At 41.8% G+C, this 12,342-nt stretch overlaps 1 protein-coding gene across 6 annotated transcripts in view; it reads right to left on the bottom strand.

Moving 5' to 3' along the window:
- The window catches only part of TNC (tenascin C), an 83,270-nt gene that overhangs the window by 21,260 nt on the left and 49,668 nt on the right, over positions 1-12,342 (bottom strand). For 2 of the 6 annotated variants that reach the window (XM_081179594.1, XM_081179595.1), the window contains exons 11-15: positions 9,219-9,491; positions 7,991-8,263; positions 5,825-6,100; positions 4,032-4,307; positions 2,588-2,860 (exon numbers count right to left, since the gene is read on the bottom strand). The exons of 2 other annotated variants lie outside the window; for them this stretch is intronic. In XM_081179594.1, the coding sequence (XP_081035720.1) occupies positions 2,588-2,860; positions 4,032-4,307; positions 5,825-6,100; positions 7,991-8,263; positions 9,219-9,491 (1,371 nt within the window). The remainder of the gene's footprint in view (positions 1-2,587; positions 2,861-4,031; positions 4,308-5,824; positions 6,101-7,990; positions 8,264-9,218; positions 9,492-12,342) is intronic. 2 more of the 6 variants (XM_081179596.1, XM_081179597.1) reach the window with 2 other exon arrangements.

Raw genomic sequence — 12,342 nt, 5'->3', positions numbered from 1 at the left:
AATCTGATCCACATGGTGCACGTTTGACACCTGACTGAAGCAGTTTGATTAGTGATTTCACTGGAATACTAGGTTCATATTATGCATGTGCCCAGCTTGTAATGAGCATCTGGATCTCAAGAGGAGCATAGTCCCAGGTGCAAAAGCTCTTATCTGGCTGTAGCATGTCCTTCCCTCCCTGGTGCCAAAATTTGAACTGGGTCAGGCCATCACAAACTAACCTTCCAGGTACATAGGCAGCACACATGTTTGTAGTGAACTAGTTTGGTTTAAGTAGTTTGGTTTCACTGAATTGTTAGAAAAAACCCCTTCTGAACCACACCTGAAAGTGGTCCTCAAAAATTCCGGGTGAACTAAACATGAATTAAGTTCATTTGGGGGTAGAAACTTTGAACAATTTCTAGTTCTTCTTCAGATTTATTTTCTTACATGTGGGTTTTGTTTGTTTATTTACTCTTTGGACCTTTGAACGTAAACATCACAATTGGGGTAAATAAACCAAAGAACTCACAGTCTACTGTGTGTGTGTTCTGATGTCTTCTTAGTCTTAAATATATTGTATACTTCAGTTCAGCAACTTGGGAATGCTGATTTTTTTCTCTTTTTTGCTTAGGGTTACTTTGGATGAACTTAGATAGAAGTGTGAACTGAACATGAACTGAACTAGCTCATTTTGTAAAGGGACATATGTGAACTGGAATTAGTTCCTCTGGGGACATAATAGTTCCCAAGCCCATCTGGCTGGCCACTAGTGGAAAAAGATAACTTGGCTATATGGACTTTGGGTCTGATGCAGCAGTGCACTTGTTGCACTTTTACAGGTGGAAGGAACTAAATAAAGCGGTATCACTGTTTAGCCATGCATGTGTCAAAAGCTACCAAGATTGCTGTAGCATCAATTTTCTTCCACCTTCCGGAGCTGTGTTTACTTAGCAAGATATTCTGAGATAATGAAAGAGAGATGGAGAGAGAGAACAGAAAGGCTACAAGTAAATATGGGTGGATGTCAAATAATGCTGCTAAGGATTGGAAAAATCCTTAGTTTCTTGGCTAGGAATTGAATTAATATGGTGATTTTTTTTAAAGGATTAAACACACACACACACACACACAGAGAGAGAGAGAGAGAGAGAGAGAGAGAGAGAGAGAGAGAGAGTAGGACGGTCAAGAGCTTCCTGCAGGGTTCTACAAGGGGCAACACTGAGACTAAAACACTGAAACACCCTGGACTGGTTGCAAGAAAGAAGATAGGCAGGTGGATGCTGGCTACGTGCAGACTGAGGTTCGTGGGGCAATGCAGTGATGGGTATGATCCCCAAACACTCTCACATGCACATACAAAGGACATACACAGGCAGACAACCTCCTCATCAGCTGAACAAGGCAGATCAGCTGAAGAGAGGGAATATTACTCCTGTCTATCCATTAAATGATCAATGTGATGGTAGGGAAGCATCTCCACCCATCCCAGTGCTGTGTCTACTTCTATTCCTTTCCTTTTGGCCATTGGTCTTGAGAGGGCAGGACAAATTATTTATAGAGGGCTAGATCATACCCTTGAACTAGGAGTTCGCTACTTGGCTGCAGCTCAAAACCAGTCTAGGTCTATTTAGTGCCTAGATGGGAGATTGCCTAGGAATCCTATGTATGCTGTGCTGCGTTGAGTTCTATGGAAGAAAGGCAATATATTAATCAACTAAGTAAAATCTTTCCCGATAGGATTCCAATGAAGCTGGATACCTTGGCTTACAAGGAATATGAAAGCTCAGCTATGTATGTAAACTTAGATCATATTGGTCATCATTGCAGATCCTCTTGTATGAAGAAAATAGATCGGACTATCATGGAGAAGAGGTGTTTTAAGGAGTCCTGGAGTACTACTGAAAAATGTTCCAAGCATTAAGATTATTCTTCCTTCAGAAGTAAGTTCCTAACACGGATTTAAATCCTTGTTCAAAGTCACTGCTGAAGCTTTCCAATGGAGACAATATGGTGGTGGGGCTGAGTTTAGTTAAATGGATATATTGATGGGTTTAGATGTGGGGTACCCTTCAGAATACTTGGTCGGACATAATGTTCACTGCTGGTATTGTCCCTGTCATCATTTTGCAGAATGACCCAGCCCATAGGGAGTTTAACACTCATGGAGTTCTTGAAAGCTCAAGTTTTCTTGAAGTTAACCATATCTGTGAGCCTGATCAGTGTTTGGATAGGAACATTCTTCTCTTGCTGTGTACCTCATGCAATCTGCTTTTCCAAAAGTAGAATAAATAAACAAGGGAAGAGAAGTAGAATGTATAAACAAAGATTCAATCAATGAGGATACATTGAAACTCCCCCTTTGGATAGGGGTTCAAAGACATCTGAACAAATCAACATCTGTTGGTTCTCTCAGTTTGGTTCTCCAAGAGATAGGGCATCCAAGAAAAAGAAGTATGGGAGTCATGTTAGTGAATGTGTCAGTAGCTAGTGATGAGGGAAACCATGGTCGGTCACCAAATGAGGCATTAAAAAAAAAAAGTGTCCAGAGGAAGGATGAAGAAAGTGTGCATTAGAGGTAGAGAACATTCCAGTTGCATTAAAATACCTGTTAGAGCAACAACACTTAAGGGCCTAGTTTGGCGACCATGAGCAAAACCGTAAAGCACAACCTCATAGCCAATGCCAGTTATGAGACCTCTAAGTGTCAGCTGACGCTGGGCTCCTGAGAGGAGGAACTCCTGGGGGTCCAGCAGTTTGCCAGAATCCACCACGATTATTAGAAAGCTGTCAAAGGCATTCTCTGATGCCATCCAGGACACTGTAAAGCCATATGGATTAATGCCTGAGACAGTGAGGTTTTCCAGTGGGGGCAAAGGCTCTGAAAGAAGGGGAAGGTGTGAAAAACACAAAGGAGAAAAAAAAGAGTTAGATAAGACAGTGTGTGTAACTTGATATCAACCACAGGTCTCCATGGGGGAGCAGGGGAAACTAGCAACTATTACAGTGTAGTATTAATGGTGAAATAATTGTATATAGTTTTCAAGGTAGATTCATACATGCATATCCGTCACTCAGTGGGCTGTATCCAATGCCAGTCCTACTCAGAATAGACCTGTTGAAATCAATGAACTGAATAATTTGGGTCTACTCTGAAGAGAACTTAGTTTGGGTACAATGCAATATCTCCATGGATAGCACAATCAAGCTTCATGATGTGGTCTATGTTAGCTGCATAAAGGGTTATGCTGCAGTTTGAGATCAGGTTATTAGAAGACCCATCAACACCTGCATGGACCTGTCCTAGTCATAACCGAGACTATGGAAGCTCTGCTTCAGTGCCTTCTAAGATCTATGGCCGTGTTTCCCAAACTTGGGTCTCCAGCTGTTTTTGGACTACAATTCCCACCATCCCTGAACACTGGTCCTGCTAGCTGAGGATGATGAGAGTTGTAGTCCAAAAACAGCTGGAGATGCAAGTTTGGGAAACCAAATCTATGAGGGTGGTAGACAAACTTCAGTGTGTTTACTCAGAAGTAAGTCTCAGTGTGGTCAATGGAACTTGCTTCCAAGTAATTGTGTATAGCAGCAGAGAACCTGTGGCTCTTTAGATGTTGTTAGACATCATCCCTGACAATTGGCCATGTTGGCTGGGATTGATGGAAATTTGAGCCCAACAATATCTGTCTAAAACCTCTGGCAAAGGAGAATTTACCACCTTCCAAGGCAGTCCAAGATCTCATGGCTACAATTACACGAAGATGGAGATCATATTAACCGTCAATGTTTTCTTCTTCAGACACATAGTAATATAAATTTAGTATTGTCCATTGCCTACTGCTGTTTGGTTTAAAACAAACAAACAGGCAACCCTCAATTGAAAGTCAATCAACTTTGCTCCACAAAGCTGTAATCCATCAACATTCTTAGATATGGGATAGGCAGTACATGGTGAAAATGCCGCAATCATAATTGCCAATTCATTTAATCCAAATAGGAGGGGAATGGAAGGGGTGGGGGGAACAAACACCCGATGTCTTTTAAATGGGTACCTGTCATCAACAAAGAGATGAGAGACTCAGTGTGTCTCCCGCCTGTGGTTGTGCCCTGAATGTTAATGTCATAATCAGTATAATCTACTGAGCCTGAGACGAGAGTGTCATGAGCCTCTCCTGACACCGAAAGCTTCTGAGACTCCTGGAACAAATGGGAATCTCTAACATTTACTGCCAACTTTGCAAAAGGCCCATCTCTTGTGGTCCAGGAGAGGTTGAATGTGTTGGCCTTAGCATTTGTGAGTGTAAGCATGCCCAGCTGTGGTTCGACCTCTGAAGAAAAAGGGAACACAAAAAGCGGAAAGAGAAAAGCATTACTGGTTGGCAGCCATGTGGTGGTAGAGAAAACAGAAGATGCATCACTTAATCAACAACATGTGAGGTTCTCCACCCCCGGCACAAAACCACTAAGTCCAGAGTATAAAAATGACATAAGTTGCATCAATGGATGGTCTGCTCATTTAGGAGAGCCCCCCAATAAGTCTCCCTTCTCTTTCCCCAAGGTAAGATGTTTTATTTTTTGCCTCAGGAATGGAAGGGAGAAAAATGGATGTGAGCAGGGACCAAAGCAGAACTGAAGCAGGCGCCAGCTCCCAAGAAGCTGTGCTTGCCTCAGCACTGCTTACTGCATGTGTGAAACCTAACTGACCCCAATTAAGGACTCATGCTAGAACTGCCCTCATGCTGCCATATGGTGACAAAGCAGTGTTGGCATGGTTTTGTAATGCTCATGTGCCTTTAAAGAAACAAGCTCAATGTGATCTCATGATCACCTGAAGATGGTGGAATGTACAGCAACACAGAAGACAGATATAGCACCACCAGACTTAACATGCAAGTTTGAAATAGTTTCCCCAACATTTCTCCACCACTTGGACATTGTCAAAGCATGCTTTTCCGGTCAGATCAGGCATAGTCCTTGGAACTTAAAAGCTCCTGCATGCAATGCAAAATGAAAGAATCCTGTCAGGCAAGACATACAGTAGGATCTTGGTTACCCTGGAGGTGCCTTTGTTAGCAAAACACGCTGGCATCTTGTGGAAGGTATGTTATCATCCTAACCCCAATCAAGGATGATTGGTAGAAGTGACTGTACTCTTGGGCTGGAAGCTCAAGAAAGAGATGGGCTTTGCTTTTCCATTCCAAGTATTGACTCAGCATAATAATATATGCAGAGATGCCAGACAGATGAGACTCTTGATATGTATAATGGTATTGGTACCAACCATGCAGCTTCCCATCTCTCTTTGGTTGATACATTGCAATACTGAAAATATAAGTAACTGAGGTGTCTTCTAGGTCCAACAGCAGAACACTGATATGTGCCATCATAAAGCAAGGTGGCATGCAAAGATCTATCTCTCAGGATGACAAGAACTGTGGGATAGCAAGGCCTCGTGATGAAAACATCAAGGCAGGAAGAAGAAAGACAGAAGAAGTGCAATGATGGTCAGTGATGGGAGATCAGATGCAGTGATGCTCTAGAAAAATGTCTGCTGGAACAAGTACATACACATATATTTATATATGCATATATGTATGTTGTAAGTAGCACACACACATACACACACATATGTGATGTAGATTAGCATGTGTGCATGTACAGAAGAAGTCCTTAATTGTTGGGACACAACAGTTGTAACAATATTGTCCTCCTTTCAGGTTTACTCTGGTTCTGAGAAATAAGCACCCTTTCTAAATTAAGACAGGAAGGAAAATATCATACTTGGGGAAACTGCACTTATGAGTAAAAGGAATCAGAGAAAAGGCAAACCTTGGAGGTGATATACCTGTGGTAGCCCATGTCGTCAAGGTCTGGCTACTTTGCCCATCAACCAAGCCATGAAGCTGGAGGGTATAATTAGAGTTCGGTCTGAGATTGATGAGGACAAAGCTCCGAGAGTCCCCCGGCACTGTGTGCTGCTGGGAGTCCAGAGACTGGTTGTTGGTGTTTCTAACATCTAAGAGGAAATGGTCAAAGGCAACGTCCTGCGCTTCCCACATGAGGGACAGGCTGTCAGAGGAAGTATCTGAAACTGTGAATTTGCTAAGGAGATGTGCAGTTACTATGAGGAAAAAACACATTGGAATCAACATGGGCAAAACTTCCAAGGTGGAATACAATAACAGAAGAACTCAAGGATGCAGAAGAAACATGCCCGGTGGAATCCTACCTGTAAACTTTGGGTTGTATCCGGCTAAATCCTACTGAGCATACACCCACTGAATTTAATGGACTTAAGTTAGTCACTGGGTCTACTCTGAGTAGAGCTAACATTTAAAGCAACCTTTAAAGGGTGCTTTTTGGTTGTCCAATTTATACAATGGCAAAAATACAGGAAAGCAGTAGGTAGCATTGAGACGACTAGGATAGAAATGAATCAGTTTTAAAGAGATATATATACAGAATTCTAACCCACAGGCTTTTCTCACATTGAACTGTTTCTTGTATTGAGAACCTACTTCTGTCTAAACTATGTGCACTGTTGGTTGGTTTGTTGTTGTTGTTTTTTAAAAAAGTCTGGATAATCATATGCAAAAATATGTTTAAAAATACATTTATGCATATATTTGTGATAATACCCATAAAATGTCAAGCCTCATGCTGTACTCTGTTTCCTCTGTTTCCTCTTATACCTATATGCATTTTGATACCAACATGGTGCTCTCCAGGTTTTGTTGGACTACTAGTCCCACATAGACTGTGCTAGCTGAGACTGCTTTATAGAGTTATGTGTGTTGCTGTGTCTATCTATTTATGTGCAGGTTACTTCAGTAAATCATTAGTAAATCTGGGGGGGTATAGTATGTGTATAATATTATATGTATAATGGGAAACTTCATAACTTCATATTTGTAGTGAAAATTTGGGTGGATGGAGACTTTATTGTTAAGATTAAGGCCCCACCTGCACTACACATTTTTAACACGTCGAGGGTGCCAAGAATTGTTAAGAGACCTCTATTCTCTTCACAGAGATACAATTCCCAGAGTTCCCTGGGAACAGCGATTTGTTGTTACACTTATTAGTTCTTCCCATGTATAACCAACATCTGCAAGGGGCTACAGGAGATGCTAGATATGGCTACATATATTTAGCACACTTTCCATTCTCTTCCCTATGAAACTTTGGAGGATCAATGGAAAGTATAATATACCTTAGAAAAAACTACTTAGAAATTTCCCAAGTCCATAAAAACAGGATATTGTGATGGACTAACAAGCATTTCTATTCTCATTTTCCCTTATGCGCTCATGTTCTACACTTCTAGAAAAAATGGCTGCTTTTCTTCATGGAACATAATAAAATCTCTGCTGCACTACAGCAAAGTCCTATAATTTAAATAAGCATTGAGTGAATTATTATTATTGGTCCTAAATCTGCCACAGCCATCTTCACCAGATAACCCCTACTTTCAGTGTTTATAAGAGAGGAAGAAAAACTTATCTCAGTTACAAAATTGTAAAAAGAGCTCTATTGGATTAAAGCCAAAGGCCTACCATAGTCCACCATCTTGTTAACACAGTCTGTGATTCCCCACGACTGGTATTCAGAGGCATACAGACTAGAAGGAGAACTTGGCCATTGTGCCTCATGATAGTCTTACCCTCCATGAATTTGTGTACTCCTCTCTTAAAGCCATCCGAGTTGGTGGCCATCGTTACCTCTTTCATAGTTAAACAATGACTTTAAAAGTGGCATACACAAATAGTTAATTTTCCACTTTATTGCCCCTTCTCCCTACCAAAAGAAAAAAAAAAAGCCCATGAAAAAAAGCTCCAAATATCTTTTCATGTAAGGGAACACTTCAGCACACTTACAATTTTGGTTGTCAATTTCTGCAATTCAACAGAAGGCAATAGGAAGTGTGAAAGAATAAATGATGCTGAGGTTAAGGACGGTATTGAAAAGGAAACTGAATAACACATGATACACATGAGGTAGGATCATATACCTGTAGTAGCTGTAGTGCTTAATGCCTGAGTACGGAAACCACGAGTAACTCCATAGAGGTAGATAATGAAATTAGTTTTAGGGGACAGCCCTGAGATATGAGCAGCCTTTAAATGGCCTGAGATGTTGTATTCCATGGGTTCCTGCAACCTGTTGGAATCAATAATTTCAATGATAAAGCTCTCGAAGTTTCCTTTGGTGGTGATCCAGGAGAGATTGAAGCCTTCAGGGGTGATGCCCCAAACTGTTAAGTTGCTGACTTCGGGCTTCATCGCTGAAGAAGGGAAACAACATTGAATTTGATTTTAATTTTGATTTTAACTGAAAGTTCAAAGTCTGTTCTATTTGACTTCAAGTCCCGAGCTGAACAATGCAGGAGATGAAATGGGGGAGAGACCAGCTCAAGCAAGCAAATAAGGAAAGAAGCTAAAAGCCAATGCAAAATAGATGTCGAAGATAATCAAGGCCCTCATGCGTAGAAGCAGAATGCAGAGCAGCTCCCTAGAAATGATTTTGAGTCTTTTCCTATGCACAACTCTAGAGGGGAAAGTTGCAATAATATCCGTTAGATCTCTCTCTCTCTCTCTCTCTCTCTCTCTCTCTCTCTCTCTCTCTCTCTCTCACACACACACACACACACACACACACACTAAACTGGGAGAAAACTCTCAGGAAATAGCTGCACATTTTTGAAACACTTGCAAAGAAACTTTGTAAATACTGTACTGAGCTGATAGCATATGGAGGGGAAGAAGAGGCATATTATGCTGCCTGGAGATCTTCAGAATACAGATGATTATAAAAGAAATTAAATGCAGAGGAAAGTGCCTTTGAGCATAGATTTAGGACTATGGTTTTCATGCTGGAAGATTACTTTAATCTACAGCCAAGCCTCAGTTCCTTTCACTCAGTTCCTCAATATTCTGCTAGGGATGTTCTTCAAATAAGGAAAGCATCACAACTGATAAACCCCTGTCTCTGTTTTTTAGATGAAAATAGCAGGGAAGCAAGTAGCATGTCAATTGGTAGCTCTCCAGAAAGTGGTTCCACGGTTTACCATGAAATGAAATAGTCAACCTACAGGAGATTTGCTCATCATTAGGGAGGGAGGGAAACAATGCAGGGTTGAGCAGATGCCATTCTCTCTCTTTCTGCAAAGGAAGGAAGGAAGGAAGCAAGAAATGGTGGCTGAAACAGGTGAGCAGATGCAAAAAAAGAGAAGAAGATACCTGTCATGGATTCAACTGAAAGGGGCTTTGTTCTGTAGCCCCGAGTCACACCATAGAGAGTGATAGTGTAAAGAGTGCTTGGCAGGAGGCCAGTAAGATTCGCAAATCGCAAATAGCCTGGGATGGTGATATTATGTCCATTTTCTGGCTGGTTTGGCTCCTGCACCTGCATGACAAAGTTCTCAAAGGCCCCTTCTCCAGCCGTCCAGGTGAGCTGGAATCCATCCCAGTGAACCTCTGAGACTGATAAATTCCCCAGCTCAGGCTCTTTTTCTAGATGTAAAGGACAGAGAGCCAAATTGGTTAATCAGATTTTGAAGGTCAAAGCAAGCAAGCAAAGGAGTGATGAGGTACCGCCTGTCTCAAAGCTTTCATGGTAATGAGTTCCATTTTTACCTGGTTACGTATTTATGAGCCCATCTCCCTTTCACTTATACACACACTTCAGGAGCTATATGTCCTAGGAGACAACCTGGGGATAAGATTTCCAAAGGAGATTCAGGAACACAGCTGAGGAAGCAGACATCAGCGAAGCCACCTATAAACCTTGATAGCCTCAGTAAAGCTATAGCTTTCTAGCAAGCAAGAATATTAAGCTGTGGGATCTAAAAAGGCAATTCAGGGACTGATTTCCATCTGATATTCATTTTGTAAGACACACACATACAGTCTGCTGCTTTACAGTAAACCATTAACAATTCAATATTTGCTCCCCCAAAGCTATTACAGGAATGCAGTAATGAATGAGGTAAAGGAGGTAAATATTTTATTGTGGGGACCAAAGCCCCCACAGCCCCTAGGAGTTGACTCCTATGTTTTCAAGGAAGGGAGTGGATAGTGCTCCCTATATCTCCATATTAGTTGTCTTCTACTGGCAAGGGGAGAGAGTCCTGTTTTCATAGTGAACAGCAATTTCATATTTTCTCGGATACAGTGGTTAAATGGGTAAAATGCCATGCTTTCAACAACTAAGAAAACAGATTTTCCTAATATAATGCATTTCTGTATGTTATTTTCACTAATATGCATGCTCCTGCACACAGTATACTAGTATATGCATTTTTGTACAATTTTTTTTGGCTGGAGAACTACATCACAAGATTCAGAGCAGTATGAATTTTGATGGTTGTGCTTCAATTCACATTAATTTGGGAAAGTGTGAATTTGGCTGGTTTATCTTTAAATGCAAACTGAATCCAGTTTCTTCCCCATCCTAGTAACAACCCAGTGCATGATCTGTTTCTATAACATTGCCAAAGCAAAGCAGGCATGAGCTTGGACTGGGAGCTACATGTAGCTATTCTGAGCTCTCTAAAAGGAAGAATGGGGTAGAAATATAATAAATATGAGAAATATAGAGGCCTAGATGAGGCGACGGTAGCCAGACATAGCAGGTAGATTAAGAAAAGAATAAATACAGTCTTGAGTTAAGAGCTTCTTGGATGGACAACAGATATCTGGCTATAAACATTCCTTCCAAAAATGAAATTCCTCTATTTATTATACTCTAAGCAAAGCCTCCAGCTTCTGCTGCTGCCATTTCTATATATGGTTCATATTGTTCATATTGAGAATATGAATGCTATAAAGAATTTAAATGTGATCCCTCACTGTTACTTCAGCCATAGCTCAGGGGGAGAACATCTGCCTTGCATGCGGAAGGTCCCAGATTCAACCCTGAACAATGAATGTGTCCTGCCTGGACAGCTATTACCAAGCAATTGGGACAATAGTGTGCTAGATGGACCAATGGTCTACTTCACTTTAGGGCAGCTTCCTATCTCCCTAAATCATACCAGATGGGAATGCTTTCCTGGATGCTGACTGGGGTGAATCTGTCTTCTTTACTACCTAAAGAGATGGACCTGAAACCTCAGGGAGTGCCTGTTGGTCAGTATTGATAGCACAGGGCCTAGATGCAGTGGTTTTCTTTGTCCTAGGAATCAGCCAACTCTTTACAATGGAGCAGGAACCTTCCTGCTGCTGAGGAGGTGAAGACTATGAAGCAGTTTTACTGATGTTAATGAGAACAAGTAGAACTTTGACTGTCTTTGTCTCAAATGGAACTATATTTCAGTCTGTCTGTGGTCCTTGAGCAGAAGGGGTTAACCAGAAGGAGAGTCAGTGATTGGCATGCCAGAAAAAGGGTGGGGGAGACTCAGGTTCAAATCCTAAGCTGCAGCTATGAAGCTAAGTCTACCCTACCTCACAGGGATGTTGTGAAGACAACACTGCGCGGGCAGGGAATGTGTGTCACCCTGAGCTTCAAGGAGGAAATGCAACTTAAATCCCTGTTGTTACAGTGGGATTTGAGACCATCTAACTTAATCTGGATCAGGGCCTTGGAACTATTCCTACCATTTCTTTTTCTAGGACCCAAATCCCACAAAACATATCCAACTAAGAGTAGACCCACTAAAATCAATGTACCTAAGTTATTCATGTTCCTTATTTTCCTTGTTTTCCAGAGTGTGACTGACATCGGCTGCAGCTCCTAAAAGCCCACTCATGTTTTGCTGTGGAGGAATGTTATCAAATTCCTGCCCCAGTCTTCGCCTCCATGGGTTGTTCCTGGAGGACATCAACTTAAGAATCACAGAAGTCAGTTCAGAAGGCCAAGCCTGGGTTATTCAAGCTGCCTGATGCTAAAGGAATACAAAGGGACTTAGTGTCATTTAACAGCAGAAGGGGTGAAGCAACATGTCTTGTATGATTTGGCTCAGGATGGAAGATTCCTTGCCCACGTTAGAGGCAATCAAGGGAATATAATAAGGGAACAATCATCTCCCTGAGTCACATCCCAGCATCCTTCCGGGCCCTTGTTTGAATGGTCCTCCTGGTGCTTATATATTGGGACAAGGGCAACTTCACTTGGAGGCAGAGGGAGACAGAACAGTGGCTAGCAGTACTTTGATGCAAGAGTTCCTGTACTTATTATGGAGGGATCCCAGCAACAGTGGAACCAACTTGGGCCCCAGGTTATGGGTGCCCAGTGCATGCAACATGATGGTGTCACGTTGCGATGTGATGTCATGACGTCACACACATCCCCCGGCCTCAGAACCCGGAAGTCAGGTTCCGAGACCTCACAAGGCCTAGTAAAGCATCTCTGAGGTCTCACAAG

The sequence above is a fragment of the Podarcis bocagei genome (assembly GCF_964188305.1).
Source record: "Podarcis bocagei genome assembly, chromosome: Z".
NCBI classification, from domain to species: Eukaryota; Metazoa; Chordata; class Lepidosauria; order Squamata; family Lacertidae; genus Podarcis; species Podarcis bocagei.
The sequence above is the reverse complement of the archived record's forward strand: the minus strand, read 5'-3'. Positions and strand labels throughout refer to the sequence as shown.